This window comes from Leopardus geoffroyi, chromosome A1, assembly GCF_018350155.1.
Source record: "Leopardus geoffroyi isolate Oge1 chromosome A1, O.geoffroyi_Oge1_pat1.0, whole genome shotgun sequence".
Taxonomy (NCBI): Eukaryota; Metazoa; Chordata; class Mammalia; order Carnivora; family Felidae; genus Leopardus; species Leopardus geoffroyi.
The window spans coordinates 108,180,374-108,203,482 of NC_059326.1; the positions used below are offsets into that span (position 1 = coordinate 108,180,374).

General features: G+C 37.4%; 1 protein-coding gene across 4 annotated transcripts in view; it reads left to right on the forward strand.

The window, feature by feature from the left end:
- CDC42SE2 (CDC42 small effector 2) overlaps positions 1–23,109 on the forward strand; it is a 188,855-nt gene that overhangs the window by 135,503 nt on the left and 30,243 nt on the right. For 3 of the 4 annotated variants that reach the window (XM_045487834.1, XM_045487842.1, XM_045487853.1), the window contains exon 3: positions 17,777–18,115. In XM_045487834.1, coding sequence (XP_045343790.1) covers positions 18,062–18,115 — 54 coding nt within the window. In that variant the 5' untranslated portion in view covers positions 17,777–18,061. Of the gene's footprint in view, positions 1–17,776; positions 18,116–23,109 lie in introns of those variants that run through there. The other variant, XM_045487864.1, reaches the window with a different exon arrangement.

A 23,109-nucleotide genomic window follows, 5' to 3' on the forward strand; every position in this document is an offset into this window, starting at 1 on the left:
ATTCTCTCTGTTAAATATAAATGATAATACTCATTTGTTTTTGTTTTTGTTTTTATTTTTGACCCATGTGTTTTTTATGTGTGCTACTCCCATCTAAGAAGGGAGACTGACTAGAAAAGTTTGTCCACCTGCCTAGGTAAGCATCAAGGAAGCTTATCTCTACTCAGTTCTCTGGGTGAAGAGAAAAAAAATGATGTAATAATGATGACGATAATGGTAACACAGTAAAAACAGTACCGTTTGGTTGGTTGGTTGGTTATTTATTTAAACTTGTTTGCCACCCTCTGTACTTAGCAACTTTACTCATCTAACCCTCACATAAATCTTTGAGGTAGATAAAATTATAAAGTCCATTTTACAGAACAGGAAACTGAGACACACACACAAGTCCAAGATCTTATGGCTAGTAGGTAGAGGAATTCAGGATTGGAACTTAGGCTGTCTAGTTTCAGAGCCTTAAGTTCTAAACCTCTATGCCCTATTGTCTTTCCAAGCTTGTACCTCCATATGAATGCATAGTAGCCATGTGGTATGAGAATTCCAAGTGAAGGATCTAAAGTTTATACTTGATTTTGTGAACTTGGCCTTGTGAGTATCTAAGCGTTAGCAAATGCAGCAGCTGTGTAGGGATTCTTCCTCAGCCAAGGAACATGGGACTTTGACCAGAAAAACAACCTCCCAGTGATGATAAACTCATAATATAATTACAAGGAAGTAGTCCAACATGAGGGAGAGTTAGCAGACAACATAAGAAGGCTAATTAGAAGACTAGGAACTGATTTAGCAGATCAGAAAAACAATAGAAATCCAGTCTAAAGTGTCTAAATAAACAACTAAGACACTGAAATAAGTGAATTTGCAAAACAACCACGTAGGATTTGTTGAAATAAAAATTTTGATGATTGAATTAAAAGTCAAAGTTGGGGGAAAATATTAATAGTGAAAATTAAATAGCAGGAAACAGGTGGAAGAATCTTAAATAATTAGAAATGAACCTGAAACTAGAGATTCTGTGAAACTGGAGCCAAATAGAAAGACAATCTTCAAAGCATCCATAGGGGAAAAACACATTTACAGTCAAAGGACCAAAAGTCAGATTAACTGTGAACAAGCACTGTCAACCAAGAATTTTATACTTAGCTGGTAAACTGTCATGCAAGTTTACATATCATTGTATCTGAATGAAGGACAGATGGGAGATTTCTGTTGTGATAACTCTTCTATAAGTAAATTGTTAAAGTTAAAAATTTTAAACGCCACCTCTCCCACAATTTTAGAGAAACAACTGGAAGCTTACCTCTTGCAGATAATCATTAAAAGCATGTATTATTTAAAAAAACCTCTAAAGTCTATACTTTATGAAGATCGAAATTCAACTTTAAAGGAAGGATTGAGAAACAAGATAGAGTGGCTATCAAAGAAATGGATAAATGTTGATAACTATTGATCATCATCATCATTCTGTACTTACATGTGCCAAGTATAAGTATTTTGTTTACTTCACACAACAGCCCGATGGTGTGAGTACTTAACATTTTCTGAACTGAAGGATACCATTGTTTTTGAAAGAGCTCCTCGGCACATTGGGTGAAAAAGGACAAAACCAAGTTATGTGTTTGAAATTTGAGAATTCTGAGTAAAGAGAAAATCTTTAAACCTTTGAGAAAACTGAAAACTTTTCACCTAGAAAGTAAAGAAAATTAGAATATCACCACACCTCTTAGCAACTCTGGAAATAGAAGAGAGTGAAACAGTGCCTCTAAAATCCTGTACTCAACCAAATGCTCAGTCAAATGTTAAAATGCAAGGATTTAAAACCTTTTCCTTCCTATATACCCTTTCTTCAGAAGCTACCGGACTGTGGAAGGTGTGAGTAAATCAACTATTTTCACATACAAAAAGGTGATGGAGTATGTGATTTTATAAATAAGCTGAGGAAAATGAAGAAAAATTAATACATAATTACTAGAAACAGGAAAGGAACTGAGGGAACGTGCCTAGAGAGCAGCTAGTCAGAAATGAAGCAAGAAGCTAGGTTTTGTGAAGAAACCAAAAAAATTTGAATTTGTACATCTGTGCATATGGTTACATTTTTGGAAATTACAGCTCTAATTAAAATATTTTACAGTTCTGATACATGTGCATGGAAAAGCTAAGCAAATAAAAAAGATGAGCACTTATTAACCTCAGGGACAACAAAAGATGATTGAAGAAGGGATAGCTGATTTTAATGTTACTTGTTTTTGCAGTAGCACTTACAATAACAGAAACATTGAATATTGATTCAACCAAAAATTGTAATTATCTAGTGGTGATGATGACAGTGATATGGAGTTTGAAGATGGGAGATAATGTGGTAAGAAAAGACCTATTCTCATCTGTTTTAAGAGAAAGTCAGTTTATCAAAAAATCAGCAACTCAACAGGTAGCAATAAACATATTTATAATTAAAAATACTAGATGAAACATGTTGGTAAATTAAAAATTACTACCACCAGGAGATGAAGAGGTTTTTTCTTTTTGTTTTTTCGTGTTTTTATTTTTTAGAGATTTCTGATTTTTAATAGCTTTTTATTACTTTATTTTTATTTTTTTTATTTTATTTTTTGAGTTTAATTATTTTGAGAGAGAGAGAGAGAGAGCACATGTGGGAGCCAAATGGAAAGACAATCTTTAAAGCATCCATAGGGAAAAAACACATTTACATTCAAAGGACCAAAAGTGAGATTAACCATGAACTTCTCATCAGCAACAATAGAGGTCGGAATAGTATCTGCGTGTGTGTATGTGAGAGAGAGAATACCAAGCAGTATCTGTCTGTACCATCAGTGCAGAGCCTGATGCAGGGCTCAAACTCACAAACCATAAGATTATGACCTCAGCTGAAATCAAGATTCAGATGCTTAACCGATGGAGCCACCCAGGTGCCCCATTACTTGACTTTTAAAAATCTATGTGCTTGTATTATTTGAGTGACAGAGATTTGTTAAAATGTAAGAAAGCATTGTACAAGTGTGGATTTATTCCAAGAACTTCTGGTAGTAGGATAGAACTCCAGTGTGTGTCCTGGTAAACAGTAGGTGATGGTACCACCCACCAAGAAAGGTAACATAAAAAAAAGTATGAGGGAAAGGGCAATGAATTCAGTTTTTCATAATGTGTTTCAGGTAAGTAGGAGACTAAATGAGATGTTCATTTGCAGGTGTATATAAATGTTTGCCTGGACTTAGATGAAAAGTTCAGAGTGATAAGAGAGGTTTCAATCCATCAACTAATACATTGAGAGGCTATATGTCACATAATTGTTACTTCTAATCGAGGCAGCTAAAGAAATGTTTAAGGGGAGGGAATAATAAAATGGAAATGGGAGAAAGAAAAAGGGAGGGAGAGAAACCAAAAAATGGAAAGAAGAAAAGTAGCAAGAAAAGAAAAGGAGGAAAATTATTAAAGGGAGGAAAAGGTAAACATAGCAGTCATTCTCATACAAGGGGGAGAAGAAATGTGGGGAGTAGGACATGAGAGAGTGGTGTCCATGAATATTACTTTCTTCTGTGTTTGTATTGTAAACCCTTGCACGCTTGAGCCAGAAAAATCTCTACTACATCCCTAAACATAATGATATGTTTATGTTTGGTGTCAAATACTTGGTTTTAATTCAGAGAGAAAAAGGAAGATGTGAGGGGAATAAAGCCTGAGTATATTATGAAAATGTTACCTTACGAAACTCATAAAATGTCAATGATTAATGTCCAAGTCAGTTTATAAAAGTAAACCTAACCAGTGCTATATGGGATGATAGGTTTGTAATAGAATAATGGTTTATAATGGGATAGGGAATGACTTTTCAAGTAAAATAAACCCCCTAATCCAGGATGAAAATTGACATTGGACTACATTAGATTTTAAAGCTTTCATATGAAAAGTATAAACAATGTTGAGGAGTAAACTGATGCAAAAAAAAAAAAACAAAAACAACAAACATGGTAAAGCCTCTACATTCAAAACTACAAAGTTAGTTAATTCAATTGGATATGCCATGTTAATGGATCAGAACACAATATTATTAAGATGTGATTTTCTGTATTGTAATTGTTAGAAAAATTTAATCTCAGAATATAGGACACTTTTTGTAAAAATTGACAAACTGATTCTAAATGTGTATGGAAATGCAAAGAACTTAGACAGTCCAAAAACATAAGTTATAAAATTGTTAAGTCAGACTTCATGAAATTAAAAAACATACTTAAAAGATGTCACTAAAAAAAAAAAAAAGTCCAGGAAGAAATATTCACAGTATATATTTTGGACAGTCGAGTTGATCTAGAATATATAAAGAACACAACAGAATAAGACAACTAAATTTAAAAATGAGCAAAAGATCTGAACAAATATGGCCAAAGAAGACATATGAATGGCCAACAAGCTTATGAAAAGACTACCATTAGTTATCAGGAAAGTGCAAAATAAAACCACAGTAAGATACTACTTCATACCCACTAGAATGACCAACACTGAAGACTGTCAGTACAAACAGTTGCAAGATTGTGGAACAGCAGGGCCTCTCATTCTTGCTGGCACAGGTGCAGATGGTAAAATGGATTTGGAAAATTGGTCAGTAGTTTCTTACCAAGTTAAAATTAAACTTCGAGAAAAATCCAGCAATTCCATTCCTAACTGTTGACTCTGGAGGGATAAAAACGTCTGTCTATACAAACACGTGTACACACAAGTTTGTAATAGCCTTGTGTTTAATAACCAAAAAGCTGGAAAAGCAGTAGTAGCCATCAACGGATGAATTAACAAATTGTACTGTATCTGTACAGTTAAATCTATTTAGAAAAAAGTAGAGGTTGGGATGCAAGCTGGTGCGGTCACTCTGGAAAACAGTATGAAGGTTCCTCAAAAAACTAAAAATAAAACTACCCTACGACCCAGCAGTTGCACTACTAGGTATTTATCCAAGGGATACAGTTATGCTGTTTTGAAGGGACACATGTACCCCAAAGTTTATAGCAGCACTACCAACAATAGCCAAAGTATGGAAAGAGTCCAAATGTCCATCGATGGATGAATGGATAAAGATGTGGTGTATATATACAATGGAATATTACTCAGCAATCAAAAAGAATGAAATCTTGGCATTTGCAACTACGTGGATGGAACTGGAGGGTATTATGCTACGTGAAATTATTCAGTCAGAGAAAGACAAATATCATATGACTTCACTTATGTGAGGACTTTAAGATATAAAATAGATGAACATAAGGGAAGGGAAACAAAAATAATATAAAAACGCAGAGGGGAACAAAACGGAAGAGACTGATAAATATGGAGAACAAACAAAGTGTTGCTGGAGGGAGTGTGGGAGGGGGGATGGGCTAAGTGGGTAAGGGGCACTAAGGAATCTACTCCTGAAATCATTGTTGCACTATGTGCTAATTTGGATGTAAATTTAAAAAATAATAAAATTTAAAAAATAAAAAAATTAATAAAAATGTAAAAATCATTAAAGAATAAACAAACATTAAAGTAAATATAAAAATTAAAACAAAAAAAGTAGAAGCAACATAAGTAAATCTCAAAAAAATGCTAAATGAAAGAAGTCAGGTATTTTTTTTTTAAAGAGCACATACTGTGTGATTACATTTATATGAAGCCGCAGGAAGACTAACATATAATTAGTCATTTCAAATGTACGAAAAAAATTATCCCATTTATTTTAGTAGTTACAGAAACCTGATTAGCCACAGAAAAGTAGATCTGTGGTAAGTAGGTAGTTTTTCAAAAGGATTTTGTACCACAGGTCAGTATTAAAGAACCATTTTACTCAGATTGGGACAGATTTAGTGCTGGTGTAGCTGTGAATAAGCTTTATTGATAATTTGTGCTTTTGCTTGGTTGTTGATTAATAATGTTTGCATTTTTGGCAAAAACTTCTTTGGCATTTGATAGAATCAGAGACTTCCTCCCCTGCCCCAACCCCAGTATGTTCACCATGTCCTTCAAAGTCTGCAGCAAGGATGTTCATTTTTGCTTGATTCTATGTTTTGCATTTCCATTCCTGATCTTTATCATTCTACTATGATCAAGTGGACATTGTTAGGATTTGCTTCTTTTAGTTACATTTCATTTAAATTGTTACTTAAAAATATATAGAGAATTGCATAGAACTTACATGTATTGTTTAATGAATAATTATAAACCAAGTATATCAGCCAGATCAAGAGGTACAATATTGCCAGCATGCCAGGAGCCTTTTATGCATGGGCTTATTCTCAATCCCTGCCCTCAACTTTAGAGGTAACTACTCTCCTGATATTTATTACAGTAATTTCCTTGCTTTCCTTTTACCAATGTATGTATCACTAAACAAAATAGTTTAGTTTAACTTGTTGTTTGAAATTCATGTAAATGAAACCATTCCATGTATATTATTTTGTACCTTGCTGCTTTCCCTCAAAAACACGTCAGTGAAAATTATCCAGGGGTGCCGTGGTGGCTCAGTCTGTTGGGCATCCAACTTCAGTTCAGGTCATGATCTCAAGGTCTGTGAGTTCGAGCCTCATGTTGGGCTCTGTGCTGACAGCTCGGAGCCTGGAGCCTGCTTCAGATTCTGTGTCTTCCTCTCTCTTTCTGCCCCTCCCCCACTCATACTCTGTCTCTCAAAAATAAATGAACATTAAAAAAATTTTAAAAATAATCTACAGACATATAATTGGGAGAAGATGGCGGCGTAGGAGGACGCTGAGCTCACCGCTTCCTGCTGATCACTTAGATTCCACCTACACCTGCCTAAATAACCCAGAAAACCACCAGAAGACTAGCAGAACGGATTCACCGGAGCCAAGTGCAGACGAGAGGCCCACAGAAGAGGGTAGGAAGGGCGGAGAGGCAGTGCGCGCTACATGGACTGGCGGAAGGGAGCCGGGGCAGAGGGGCGGCCCACCCGCCAAGCAGAGCCCCCAAGTCTGGCTGGCCAAACTGGGAGGGGCCGGATGGAGTGTGTTTGGACAGCAAGCGGGACTTAACATCTGGAAGGTTATAAGTTAACAGCTCTGCTCGGAGAGCAGGAAGGCTGTGGGACAACGCGAGGGAGAGTTACTGAGCCCCAGGAGGACAGAGCTCAATTTGGCGGGGAATAAAGGTGCTCGCCAGCGCCATCTCCCTCTCCCATCCCCCAGCCAAAATCACAAAGGGAACCAGTTCCAGCCAGGGAACTTGCTTGCACCGCAAAAACACCCAACGCTGTGCTTCTGCGGATGATCCCTCCAGCGGGTCTGACTCCCTCCTGGTGCCGCAGGGCCCCTTCTGAAGCGGATTACCAAAGGACTAGCGAGCTGAGCCTGCCCCTCCCGCCCCCGTGCACCTTGCCTATCCACCCCAGCTAATACGCCAGATCCCCAGCACCACAAGCCTGGCAGTGTGCAAGTAGCCAGAGGGGCCACGCCACCCCACAGTGAATCCCACCCCTAGGAGAGGGGAAGAGAAGGTACACACCAGTCTGACTGTGGCCCCGCCCACCAACGCACGTTATTCAAGACAGCACAGGGGAAGTGCCCCGCAGTTCTGCATCAATCCAGGGACTATCCAAAATGACCAAACAGAAGAATTCCCCTCAAAAGAATCTCCAGGAAATAACAACAGCTAACGAACTGATCAAAAAGGATTTAAACAATATAACAGTGAATTTAGAATAATAGTCATAAAATTAATCGCTGGGCTTGAAAACAGTATAGAGGACAGCAGATAATCTATTGCTACAGAGAAAAGGGACTAAGGAATAGACAGGAGGAGCTAAAAAATGCTATAAATGAGCTGCAAAGTAAAATGGAAACGACCATGGCTCGGATTGAAGAGGCAGAGGAGAAAATAGGTGAACTAGAAGATAAAATTATGGAAAAAGAGGAAGCTGAGAAAAAGAGACATAAAATAATCCAGGAGTATGAGGGGAAAATTAGAGAACTAAGTGATGCACTAAAGAGAAATAATCTATGCATGACTGGTATTCCAGAGGAGGAAGAGAGAGGGAAAGGTGCCGAAGGTGTACTTGAAGAAATCATAGCTGAGAACTTCCCTGATCTGGGGAATGAAAAAGGCATTGAAATACAGGAGGCACAGGGAACTCCCTTCAGACATAACTTGAATCAATCTTCTGCACGACATATCATAGTGAAACTGGCAAAATACAAGGATAAAGAGAAAATTCTGAGAGCAGCGAGGGATAAACGTGCCCTAACATATAAAGGGAGACCTATAAGACTCGTGACTGATCTCTCTACTGAAACTTGGCAGGCCAGAAAGGAATGGCAGGAGATCTTCAATGTGATGAACAGAAAAAAATATGCAGCCAAGAATATTTTATCCAGCAAGTCTGTCATTCAGAATAGAAGGAGAAATAAAGGTCTTCCCAAACAAACAAAAACTGAAGGAATTCGTCACCACTAAACCAGCCCTACCAGAGATCCTAAGGGGGATCCTGTGAGACAAAGTACCAGAGATATTGCTACAAGCATGAAACCTACAGACATCACAATGACTCTAAATCCGTATCTTTCTGTAATAACACTGAATGTAAATGGACTAAATGCATCAACCAAAAGACATAGGGTATCAGAATGGATAGAAAAACAAGACCCATCTATTTGCTGTCTACAAGAGACTCATTTTAGACGTGAGGACACCTTCAGATTGAGAGTGAGGGGATGGAGAACTGTTTATCATGCCACTGGAAGTCAAAAGAAAGCTGGAGTAGCCATACTTATATCAGACAAACTCGACTTTAAGTTAAAGGCTGAAACAAGAGATGAAGAAGGGCATTATATAATAATTACAGGGTCTATCCATCAGGAAGAACTAACAATTATAAATGTCTATGCGCCGAGTATAGGAGCCCCCAAATATATAAAACAATTACAAACATAAGCAACCTTATTGATAACAATGTGGTAATTGCAGGGGACTTTAACACCCCACTTACAGAAATGGATAGATCATCTAGACACACGGTCATTAAAGAAACAAGGGCCCTGAATGATATATTGGATCAGATAGACCTGACAGATATATTTAGAACTCTGCATCCCAAAGCAACAGAATATACTTTCTTCTCGAGTGCACATGGAACATTCTCCAAGATAGATCATATACTGGGTCACAAAACAGCCCTTCATAAGTATACAAGAATTGAAATCATACCATGCATACTTTCAGACCACAATGCAATAAAGCTTGAAACCAACCATAGGAAAAAGTCTGGAAAACCTCCAAAAGCATGGAGGTTAAAGAACACCCTACTAAAGAATGAGTGGGTCAACCAGGCAATTAGAAAAGAAATTAAAAAATATATGGAAACAAATGAAAATGAAAATACAACAATCCAAACGGTTTGGGATGCAGCGAAGGCAGTCCTGAGAGGAAAATACATTGCAATCCAGGCCTTATCTCAAGAAACAAGAAAAATCCCCAATACAAAATCTAACAGTACACCTAAAGGAAATAGAAGCAGAACAGCAAAGACAGCCTAAACCCAGCAGAAGAAAAGAAATAATAAAGATCAGAGCAGAAATAAACAATATAGAATCTAAAAAAAACTGAAGAGCAGATCAATGAAACCAAGAGCTGGTTTTTTGAAAAAATAAACAAAATTGATAAACCTCTAGCCAGGCTTCTCAAAAAGAAAAGGGAGATGACCCAAATAGATAAAATCATGAATGAAAATGGAATTATTACAACCAATCCCTCAGAGATACAAGCAATTATCAGGGAATACTATGAAAAATTATATGCCAACAAACTGGACAACCTGGAAGAAATGGACAAATTCCTAAACACCCACACACTTCCAAAACTCAGGAGGAAGTAGAAAGCTTGAACAGATCTATAACCAGCAAAGAAATTGAATCAGTTATCAAAAATCTCCCAACAAATCAGAGTCCAGGACCAGATGGCTTCCCGGGGGAGTTTTACCAGACATTTAAAGCAGAAATAATACCTATCCTTATCAAGCTATTCCAAAAAATAGAAAGGGAAGGAAAACCTCCAGAGTCATTCTATGAAGCCAGTATTACTTTGATTCCTAAACCAGACAGAGACCCAGTAAAAAAAGAGAACTACAGGCCAATATCCCTGATGAATATGGACGCAAAAATTCTCAATAAGATACTAGCAAATCGAATTCAACAGCATATACAAAGAATTATTCACCATGATCAAGTGGGATTCATTTCTGGGCTGCAGGGCTGGTTCAACATTCACAAATCAATCAACGTGATACATCACATTACTATAAGAAAAGATAAGAACCATATGATCCTGTCAGTCGATGCAGAAAAGGCGTTTGACAAAATTCAGCAACCTTAATAAAAACCCTCGAGAAAGTTGGGATAGAAGGAACATACTTAAAGATCATAAAAGCCATTTATGAAAAGCCCACAGCTGAGAGCATCCTCAACGGGGAAAAACTGAGAGCTTTTTCCCTGAGATCAGGAACACGACAGGGATGTCCATTCTCACCGCTGTTGTTTAACATAGTGTTGGAAGTTCTAGCATCAGCGGTCAGACAACAAAAGGAAATCAAACATCAAAATTGGCAAATATGAAGTTAAGCTTTCACTTTTTGCAGATGACATGATACTATACGTGGAAGATCCGATAGACTCCACCAAAAGTCTGCTAGAACTGATACATGAATTCAGCAAAGCTGCAGGATACAAAATCAATGTACAGAAATCAGTTGCATTCTTCTACACTAATAAAGCAATAGAAAGACAAAAAAACGGATCCCATTCACAATGGCACCAAGAAGCATAAAATACCTAGGAATGAATCTAACCAAAGATGTAAAAGATCTGTATGCTGAAAACTATAGAAAGCTTATGAAGGAAATTGAAGAAGATATAAAGAAATGAAAAACATTCTGTGTTCATGGATTGGAAGAATAAATGTTGTTAAAATGTCAATACTACCCAAAGCTACACATTCAATGCAATCCCAATCAAAATTGCACCAACATTCTTCTCAAAACTAGAACAAGCAATCCTAAAATTCACATGGAATCACAAAAGGCCCCGAATAGCCAAAGTAATTTTGAAGAAGAAGACCAAAGCAGGAGGCATCACAATCCCAGACTTTAGCCTCTACTACAAAGCTGTCATCATCAAGACAGCATGGTATTGGCGCAAAAACAGACACATAGACCAATGGAATAGAATAGAAACCCCAGAACTAGACCCACAAACATATGGCCAACTCATCTTTGAGAAAGCAGGAAAGAACATCCAATGGAAGAAAGACAGTCTGTTTAACAAATGGTGCTGGGAGAACTGGACAGCAACATGCAGAAGATTGAAACTAGACCACTTTCTCACACCATTCACAAAAATAAACTCAAAATGGATAAAGGACCTGAATGTGAGACAGGAAACCATCCAAACCCTAGAGGAGAAAGCAGGAAAAGACCTCTCTGACCTCAGCCGTAGCAATTTCTTACTTGACACATCCCCAAAGGCAAGGGAATTAAAAGAAAAAAAATGAACTACTGGGACCTTATGAAGATAAAAAGCTTCTGCACAGCAAAGGAAACAACCAACAAAACTAAAAGGCAACCAACGGAATGGGAAAAGATATTTGCAAATGACATATCGGACAAAGGGCTAGTATCCAAAATCTATAAAGAGCTCACCAAACTCCACACCCAAAAAACAACCCAGTGAAGAAATGGGCAGAAAACATGAATAGACACTTCTCTACAGAAGACATCCGGATGGCCAACAGGCACATGAAAAGATGCTCAACGTCGCTCCTCATCAGGGAAATACAAATCAAAACCACACTCAGATATCACCTCACGCCAGTCAGAGTGAACAAAATGAACAAATCAGGAGACTATAGATGCTGGCGAGGATGTGGAGAAACGGGAACCCTCTTGCACTGTTGGTGGGAATGCAAACTGGTGCATCCACTCTGGAAAACAGTGTGGAGGCTCCTCAAAAAATTAAAGATAGACCTACCCTATGACCCAGCAATAGCACTGCTAGGAATTTACCCAAAGGATACAGGAGTACTGATGCATAGGGGCACTTGTACCCCAATGTTTATAGCAGCACTCTCAACAATAGCCAGATTATGGAAAGAGCCTAAATGTCCATCAACTGATGAATGGATAAAGAAATTGTGGTTTATATACACAATGGAGTACTACGTGGTAATGAGAAAGAACAAAATATGGCCCTTTGTAGCCACGTGGATGGAACTGGAGAGTGTGATGCTAAGTGAAATAAGCCATACAGAGAAAGACAGATACCATATATTTTCATTCTTATGTGGATCCTGAGAAACTTAACAGAAACCCATTGGGGAGGGGAAGGAAAAAAAAAAAGTTAGAGTGGGAGGGAGCCAAAGCATAAAAGACTCTTAAAAACTGAGAACAGGGGTGCCTGGGTGGCTCAGTCGGTGAAGCGTCCGACTTCAACTCAGGTCACGATCTCATGGTCCGTGAGTTCGAGCTCCGCGTCGGGCTCTGGGCTGATGGCTCGGAGCCTGGAGCCTGCTTCCGATTCTGTGTCTCCCTCTCTCTCTCTGTCCCTCCCCCATTCATGCTCTGTCTCTCTCTGTCTCAAAAATAAATAAACATTAAAAAAAATTAAAAAAAAAAACAACTGAGAACAAACTGAGGGTTGATGGGGGGTGGGAGGGAGGGGAGGGTGGGTGATGGGTATTAAGGAGGGCACCTTTTGGGATGAGCACTGGGTGTTGTATGGAAACCAATTTGACAATAAATTTCATATATTGGAAAAAAATAAAAATCTACAAAAAAGAAATTGTTTAGCTAAATATGTTTCTCATTTTCCTGTTTTTTTAGAATGTTTATTTTTAAGGGGGGAGGGCACACGAGCAGGGGAGGTACAGAGACGGGGGATAGAGAATCCGAAGGAAGCTCTGCATGGATAGCAGACAGCCCACTGCAGGGCTCAAGCTCATAAAGTGCAAGATCATGACCTGAGCCGACGTTGGACACTCAACCGACTGATCCAGCTAGGTGCCCCTCTGTGTCTTAAATCAAGGCTTTATTATTGTTTCTTTGGAAGTTTATCTAAAAGACAGTTTTACTGTGGGTAGGATGTTCTTTACATTGTTATAGCAATCGTTTTCATACAAGTATAAAGCGAATGTCTGTAGCATTTAAGTGCAGAAAGTGAGGAGGAGAGGAAGCTGATGGTGGAGAATACTACCACAGTTTTTTATTCATGCCAATCTCTTTAAAAATCAAGAGACCAGCTTTTAATTCAAGGAAGCTCTGCTCAGTTGATAAATGGCCAGATAATTCACTGCAAGCTTTACTAAAATTTTGTATCTTGTGAATCTCTGTTTTTGTGAAATACTCTCTGGTCTGTAGACCAGTCTGACCCCTTACATGTCCAGCATATGCTGAGCTGTGTTTCAAGCCAAGTGTAGATTTTGATGTTGTTGCAACATCATGTTGCATGTTTTAAGCAACTGGCAGTTCAAGAAATGAAAGTAACTATAGTATATATATTATTAGTGACATTTTTTTGTGATAAATTTAGTACTTCTCTCAAGATGGGTGTGTATAAATATTTTATTTTATTTTATTTATTTATTTATTTTTTTAATTTTTTTTTCAACGTTTATTTTATTTTTTTTGGGACAGAGAGAGACAGAGCATGAACGGGGGAGGGGCAGAGAGAGAGGGAGACACAGAATCGGAAACAGGCTCCAGGCTCTGAGCCATCATCCCAGAGCCCGACGCGGGGCTCGAACTCACGGACCGCGAGATCGTGACCTGGCTGAAGTCGGACGCTTAACCAACTGTGCCACCCAGGCGCCCCGTGTATAAATATTTTAAGTCTATACACTTCTGAAAAATAATTCTAAAGAGGAAGTTTAAGAAAAGCAAGAAGATGGAAAATGTATTGGCATGACGTTCCAAGGCATGTTTGAACCATTTTTAGAGTTATGTATTTACTTAACAAATACACATCTGTGGAGTTGCAAATAACCTCTTGGTCTGAAAGTATGTTTCTCCAGATGTATTATCTAGGTGGAAATAACTTCAGCTGTTTATCCTTTACAAAAACAAAGCACAGATTAGTGTACTTCAAAAAAAATAATTCTTCAACTAAACATGAAGGAAGTCTTGTGAATGTCATTTTCAAAGTACTACCTGAGAGTGGGAAATTGTATGTTTTAAAATTCACAAATTAATGAATAGCTGTGCTTTAAATGGGAAGGAATTTTGAATTTGGTAAAATGTGGCATAATGAAATATTATGGATTGTAAATTAGGAAGCCCTTTATTATTTTCAAGTATTAAACAGAAAGCACACTTGGTTAAAAGGAGAAAATACCACAACACCTCCCAATCCAAAATTAATATTTAAAGGTGGTTTCTGAAAAACATAATTTCCAGATAAGGAAACTTACCTGACTTTATATGTAGATAAGAAAATTAAACAATAGTTTTAAACATCAGATTTCAGGATGGAGCTAGAGTGTATAATGCTAAGTGAAATAAGTCAGATAAAGACAAATGCTGTATGATTTCACTTATATGTGGAATTTAAGAAACCAAACAGATGAACTTGGGGAAGGGAAGAAAAAATAAAAGAAGGTAAAAAGAGAGAGGGCGGAAAACTATAAGAGACTTTACTATAAAGAACAAAGTGAGGGTTGCTGGAGGGGAGGTAGCGGGGGGTGGGTGGGCGGGGGAATGGCCTAAATGGATGATGGGCATTAAGGATGGTGCCTGTTGGGATGAACACTGGGTGTTGTATGTAAGTGATGAACCACTAAGTTCTCCTTCTGAAACCAATATTATACTATATGTCAACTAATTTGAATTTAAATAAAAACTTGGAACAAAAAAAAATTAACCTCATATTTCAATAGATTTGGAGTTTTACCATGTCTGTTTGTGTTGCAACAATGATGAGCATAAAGAATTTTCAGTTTTAAACAGAGATGTGTGCAACTGGTTAAAAGATACTTCATTTCACAAAGACTTTTTTATCTTTAAATTTTTTTTTAATTTCTAATTGAAGTATAGTTGACATAGTTTCTGGCTTACAGCATAGAGATTGGAAAGTTACATACATTATGAAATTCTTGTCACAAGTATGGTTGCCATGTGTCATCACACAAAGTTATTACTTTATTATTGACTGTATTCCCTCTGCCGTGCTTGTTTCATCTCAGTGACTTATTTTACAGTGACTTCTTGTCTTTGATTCAGGGTGGAATTAAACTTCTTAAATGCAACACTGAAATAATGTTCATGTTATTGTGAATTTAACTCTTTCCTGTTATATTCTTCCTAAGAAGGAAGTAAGTGAAACATACTGTTCTTCTGAGCCTTTAAACCTTCATATTATTTACCTACTTCAGTGGACAGAATCAATTGTAACACTGCCACTTCTTTGTTTTGGAAGTTTGAGTGAGATGAGGAATGTTCATCCTTGCTTGAAAATAAATCTTCCCTGTTCTGAATTGTTAACTATGGCAAGAATGTAAATTTTCTTCCTTCTCATCTTTCTCTTTAAATGTAGACTTAAATCTTAACATGTCATTTTTCTGTGGTATGTTAGGAGACTTGTTTTCTGGACTTTGTAGAAGCAGAGTACCACATTTGTGACATAAACATAAGATGCATTTATCTTTACTGAAGATCTTCATGTGTACGAATATAAAAATTACTATCATTCCTGTTACACGAGTCCTGGTTTTGGAGACAGTGAAAAGGAGGAATGTTACTTCACTTAATATTCAGGGCCTGTGATGGTTTATGATTTATAGTTTGCATAGCTTATCAATTTATGATAACTTTTTCAAAAATTTATAAACATACAATACCTGTTTGACTGCTTGGGACAAAGATGTTAACAGATCTTTGAGGAATATTGTTAATGCATCTTTGGTCTTTGATCTTTTCATTTCCAGGATGGCTTTTTTCTTCATTGTATCTGAGCCAAAGTCAGATGCTTTAATCAAGCTGAGCCACCCAGGCACCCCTAAAACTTCGTATCCTGTCTTCCTGGAAATTTTTCCTAGCATTTGTTGCCTTTGCTTCTCACCTTTCACTCACTTCTTAACCCACTCTAATCTGATTTCTGCCCATACTACTTTACTGAAACAGATGTAACCAGGGCCATGTAACTGCTGCCCTTTCTTCTTCTTCATCGTTGTCTTCTTTTTTTAAAATGTTTATTTGAGAGAGAATATGCGTGCATATGTACACTCAAGAGAGAGCAGACGAGGGGCAGGGAGAGAGGAAGAGAGAATCCCAAGCAGACTCCTCGCTGCCCATATTCTAATGGACTCTTTTCTGTCTTTGCTCTCTCCATGTCAGTTAATTATGTTATCTCCTTCCTCTTTGAAGCAGGATCACCGAAGTAGCTGGTTTTCCTCCTCTCTCTCTCTCTCTCTGATAGCACTCAGATATTCTTGGTAGACTTTTCTTTCTCTACCCATCAGTTAAATGCTCCTAACTTGCTTACTTAGTAACTCACCTAACTAACTTAATAATGCTTACTTACTTAGAGTTCTCTATTAGATTCTCTTTGCTTTTCATGATACTGCTTTCTTTATTATTTTTTTATGCTACTTTAGAATTTCAGATTCATTGCTTCATTTATCATCTCTTGATAATTCAAGGAAATTTCTTTGGTTTCAAAGCTGTATATCCACTGGTCTACTGGACATCTTCACATGATAATTGTACTAGACTGCAGGTGATATAAATCCACTTCAGTGTAGCTTCAGGCTGCAGAGAGAGAAACACTGCCTCACAAAAACAGAGCTCAGGCCCATAGGTCACACTAGTCTTAGGGATGACAGGAAGCAGGGATTCATGTCGTCTAAATTTTCTCCTCTCTCTTGTCTGCTTGTCAGCATTATTATCTCAGAATGGTCATCTACATGAAGTTTGGAATTTAGTTGGCTAAGGCCTTAAAATCAACATCTTGGCAGTCAAGAAGAAAAGATAGGTTCACTCTTAGCCCAAGTCCACAAAGAATATTGGCAGACATGTATTGTGATCGACTCAGCTTGGTTGACTACCAGTGGGATATAAACTATTTTTACTGACACTGATTGTGGTGATGGTGTTGGCAGGGATCTAATGTCTTAATTCACAAAATGAGTAATAAGAATTGATTGCTGTACCAGTTATTTCTGGGTTGTTTTTGAAAACAGTGTTCAAGTGAAGAAACATGAAAATGATCAGTATTTCTGCCTGGAATTTGAGACTTTTATATGGCAGTCATAGTGTTGTAGTTAGTGATTAGATAAATTTATTAGAATAATTAATACTTTTATAGTTATAAAATAGGGTGCCTAATGAAAGCAAGGGTTTCTGTTTTATTTCACTGCTATATTCTTAATACCTAACACTCAAAAAAAATGTTCAAAAATTTTTGTGGTGTGCCTGGGTGCCTCACTTGGTTAAGCGTCCTACTTTTGATTTCAGCTTAGGTCATGATCTTGCAGTTTGTGAGATCCAACCCCATTGGGACTCTGCACTGATAGCGTGGGGGCTGCTTGGGATTCTCTCTCTTCCTCTCTTTGCCTCTACCCTGCTCACGTGCTCAAAGTAAAAAAATAAACATTAAAAATTTTTTGTTGAATATCAGATTATTAAAATCTTGATTTTTTTTTTCAATGCTTATATTTTAGGGAAATATTTGTATCACAGATTGAGAAAATAAAAGCATCTTAACGATCAGTAAAATAACTTATTTTCTTTTTTCTTTTTTTTTTTTAGATTACCTGTTAGAGGCCTTGAGTCAAGACAAGAATTTTTGTACCTTCCTGGTGGTTCAGAAACAAGTTTCTGTAGAGCCAGAAGCAAAGAAAGACAGTTTGACTTTCTTCATTGAATTATCTGTATAAGATACTTGACTTCCAGGAGCAAAAACACAGAGAAGTAATAAAATTATTTTTTTGGTATCTTTGGACATTCAGCATCTCAAGGAGCGTGCTTTGTGAAGCTTCCTGCGCTAAGATTCAAGAACTTCATTGGTGCTCATTTATACTGTGGACTATAAGCATGAGTGAATTCTGGTTATGTTTCAACTGCTGTATTGCAGAACAGCCTCAGCCTGTAAGTATGATGTAATATGTGTACAGATTGGGTGGGGTGCTTATTAAACATACCACTGGTTCTTAAGCTGAGAATCAGGACTGTAGCAGTAATTGGAGGGCAGATCTCAGGAGTGTCAGAAAGTATTTTAGGGGAACTCTGAACATCTGGTTAGGAAAAAAAGAAAAAAAAAACACCTGTTTTTTGGGTAAATACTGTGTGTCAAGAACTGTGCTAGATCATTGTACATGAGTGAGGATGTTGTCCTCCTCTACCGAGTACATCGCTTCTAGAGGAACAGTGAGAGGTGGAGACTCCAATTTGAGGTAAAACAGTAGAGTTGGCCTTGGAAGTTAGCAGGTGGAGGGTGTGGCAGCCAGACTGTGTTTACACCCTTCTTGACCTACCACCTCTTTTTCCTCACAGTACCTCTGAGGAAGATACCATTATCCTTATTGTTCAGTTGAAATAGATTCAGTTTTTCGCTCAAAGTCCTATAGATAGTAAGTGGTCTTAGCTGACTTTTTTTGGTACATGCTCCACTTTTGTGCCTTCTAACCTGTACACTCATATTGTTACCTCTTCCTAAATCTTGCCCTCCAAAGTCTCATTTTCTTTTCATCTTTTAAGATGTGTACATCAAATAACCTCTATAAAATCTCCACCAGCTTTTTCCTGACTTAGCCATTACCTCATCTTTATTCCTACTAGCTCCTTAGTTCATTTTTCTGTTATGACTTGGAGCTTCTGCATGGTAAATAACCCTTGTACAGTCTCACTACTACACTTTTAATTCTTTAGGGACCCTGACTATATTTACTTCATATTTTCAGGATCAGATCTATTACCTTGGAGAATGTAGCTATAGATGCCAGCTGGTTAGCCGGGTGGCTGGCTGGCTGAATAAGTGAGTTTGTATTGTTGGTTTACACTTAATAAGACCATAAAAGGAAGAATGAGATGTAATCTTAAAGTCTTCTTAGATATTTTCTGAGCCTTTTCCAGGGCATGTGCAGTCACTTTTAAATTTTTTCTTGGGTATACATGCAGTGATTTTTGAATGTCTTGGTCTTTTATGTCTGGTTCCACAAGGGGAAAAAAATGAAAAAATGAAGGGATTTGGGGGGAGAGGAAAAAGGATGCCAGCTTTTAAATCCCCTACAAGTGGCTGAACCAGAAGGGGAGGTACAAGGGCTGCCTACCTCTTTGCTCTTTTGTGATGAGAAGCACAGGTAATTAGAGGACAGATTGATTTTTGCCCACCCTGGCTCTGCAAGATGTGGTAAGCTGCTCTGCACAGCTAGGAGTGGGGGATGGGTAGCTGCTACTCTAGTAAGAACTGAGATTGAGGGGAAATTAACTGTAGTTTATCTTCCAAGTCTTCCTTGGAGGTTGCAAGCCTTGAACAGACTCCAGAGTTCTAAAATAGTTCTGTCAAGACGGATTTTGCCAATGCATTTGTTGTGTTTGGATGCAGATTCCTGTGCCATTTACTCTGCCATTTCCCCTTTTACAACTTTTATAATTTTGTTTTTTACATTTGACTCTTTGATCCATGAAGTATGGAAGATTCTTTTGTGTGGTGTGAGGTAGGGGTCTGTTCTTTCATGCTAATCGGCTATCTAAAGACAGTTTGTTTATTTTTAAAATTTTTCTAATGTATATTTATTTTTGAGATAGAGACCAGAGTGCAAGCAGGGGAGGGGCAGAGAGAGAGGGAGACACAGAATCTGAAGCAGGCTCTCGGCTCTGAGCTGTCAGCACAGAGTCCGATGCGGGGCTCGAATTCACAAACCGCGAGATCATGACCTGAACTGAAGTCGGACGCTTAACCGACTGAGACACCCAGTAGCCTCTACAGACAGTTTATTAAATAATCTTTGTATTGGTGATTTGGAATGTCACTTTTACTATATACTATGTTTTTTCATATATTTTAGGGTCCATTCCTGAAGTCTCTTTTTTCTTTTGGTTTTATTCATAATGGTTACATCTGTGTCACTCCCATACTGCTTTAATTGCTGTAGTTACTAAGTAAATTTTTGCTGTATCATAGAGGATATCTATTCCATAGATACTGTTTTTCAACTATGTTGGTAATATTTTGTTAGGTAGCTGGTTTTTATATGGTTCCTTATTAGGTTTTTCTTTATTTAAAATATTTCATAACGCATATTTTTTAAAAATTTTTTTCAAATGTTTATTATTTTTGAGAGAGAGAGAGAGTGTGTGTGTGGGTGGCAGAGAATGAGAGGGAGACACAGAATCTGAAACAGGCTTCAGGCTCTGAACTGTCAGCACAGAGCCTGATGTGGGCCTCGAACTCACTAACTGTGAGATCATGAACTGAGCTGAAGTTAGAAGCTTAACTGACTGAGCCACCCAGGCACCCCTTTTTAAATTTTTTTTTAATGTTTATTTTTGAGAAACAGAGACAGAGCGTGGGTGGGGGAGGAGCAGACACACACACACACACACACACACACACACACACACACACACACAGAATCCGAAGCAGGCTCCAGGCTCTGAGCTGTCAGCGCAGAGCCTAAAGTGGGGCTTGAACTCACAGATTGTGAGATCATGACCTGAGCCGAAGTCAGACATTCAATTCCCTGAACCACCCACACTCCCCTATAATGCATATTTCTAATCCAACAGGTGTTTAGTTTAGGATTGCATTATATATAGAGTGTAATTGGGTGAGAATTGATGTCTTCAAAATTCTGGACAATCCCTTTGAGAAACATACCATATGTTTTCATTTACATAAACCTTTTAATATTCTTTTAGAAAAGCTTTAAAACTTCATCATTCATCATCAGTTCATCATTTTGCACACTTCTTGTTAGATTTGTTCTAAATATTTTAGGGTCTTTTAATACTGTTGTGAATCGAATTGTTTTTCTATTACGTTTTCTAATAGAATTTTACTAATATATAGGAAATAAAAAATTTTTATCCACTAATCTTTTAACCAGACAACTTATTGAACACTATATTTTCAAAATATCTTTTATGGTAACAATGTTTTTTTTTAGTCTTTTTCTAGTAAGTAAATCTTTTGTCCTGTTGCTGTCTTACTGCATTAACTAAGACCTCCAGTATAACGTTGAATAGTGCCAGTGATGTATGAACATCATTGCTTTTCCTGACTTTAATGGGAAAGGTTCTAATTTAAACATAATATGAATATATATTTTAGTGAATGTGTGTTTACCTGTACATTTAAGTTATTGTGTGTAACTTTTTATAAATGATACTATCAAGGATTACATTTTCACCAGTTTTAAAAATTATGGAATTTTTGAATTGTGGGTATATTGTTTTATGCCTTGTAATATTTTGTTGAGAGTCAGATATAGTAACGAGTAAAGGAACTGAAGTGAACAGGCCAACTTATGTTTATCTGTCTCGGTGTTAGGCCGTGTTTACTGTAGTTGTTGGTGTCAGAAGATAAAATTTCCTCTGGTATATTGGTTTTTGTGCCATATTTTCTTTGCATTTGCTTGGAGACTTCTTAAATAAGATCTGAGATGTCTACTTCTTTCAGTTGTATTCTCCTGTTATATAGAAGCCTTATTGATGTGTTGTTAAGGTGTGGGGTACCATAGTTTGTCATGATTGTAGCCTTTGTTAAGAACAAAATGCCGTGTCTTACTTAAAAATACCTGCTTTTCTCTCTCTTTGTTGAAGCACAAGGAGATGTTTCTTTGATCTTCAATTGAGTATATAGTAGAGTTCCTGGAGGTGAAACTAAGACTGGGCCCCCTGAAGTACTTAACTCTCAGACTCGTGTACATTCCTCTTCCAGTAATTCATCACTTAGAGTTTAGGCCTTCCTACACTGGTCCTGGGTACCCAGAAGTTCCTCATCATGGGTTTCTGCTCCAGTAAGTTGTGACTTTCTGTGTTTTCTATCTGGTTTTGGGGGCAGCAGTTCTGTGATCTCAGTTTGATGATGGATCTAAGAAGAGTTATTTGTTTTCAGTTTGTTCAACTCTTTCCTTGCGTGTGGAAGGGAGTGAATCTTGCCACGCTCTTTACATGCTGGCCTGGAAACCAGAAGTCAGTATTGCTATAATTTTTAACATTGATTTTTTTCATTGTCATTATTCATAATGTAAATAGTAAAGTGAGTCCTGTTCCAGTATGTGATGTAGGTATAAGCACTAATAGCTAAAATAGAAAAATATAGGTTAGGAGAGTAGACCACAGGAGCATAAAGCCTTGGAATTGAAAGTATGAAACTTTAGAAATACATTTTCTGTTACACAGAGGATTTACATACACCTTGAGTTTTTTGCACACGTACAACACGTCAGTATTCTGTTATTGTTTAATAATATATATTTGCATGAAATACTCCATCATAAGAATTCCATGGGCATATGAGTTCTTATTTTTGGCTTGCCAAGAAAACACAAAACTTAACAAGGCCATGTGGCTGTTACAGTGCAAGAATACCTTGCTTATTGGCCTCAGAAAAGCATTTAAAGGATGCACTAATAGTTTTATGTATATTTACAGTCTTCAAAAACATATCCTTGAAGTTCTATGAGACGTATCAAGAGTGCCTTGTTTGAAAGCTGCTTGGTCATCTCTGAAGTTTTCTAAAGTATTTACTGAAATTAAGTGCTGCATGCCAGCTCTCCCACTCGTTCTTTGCCACCGCCTGCTCTTGCACATTCCACGTATGAAAAAGAAACAACCCAATATGGGAAGAAAACAGATGCATTTTTCTGTGTAGTGGCACAAGATCATACTTTTTCTTCCCACTCATTCACTTCACAGTGCAGTACAGAGAATAAAGGAGTCTCAAATTTTTTGAGCCATGGCAATCCTAACTTTTCAAGTTGACCATATTTTATTAATGTTGTAGTTACTGTTATTAGATATAGCTACAGTAATAAACTTGGATGGTTGCTGCTTTGTAACTTAATTTTCTTTAAAAAAAATGAAAAGATCTGTCAGATCTTTTTAGGGCTCTAGTGATTCTTTACTTAGTATTGTGC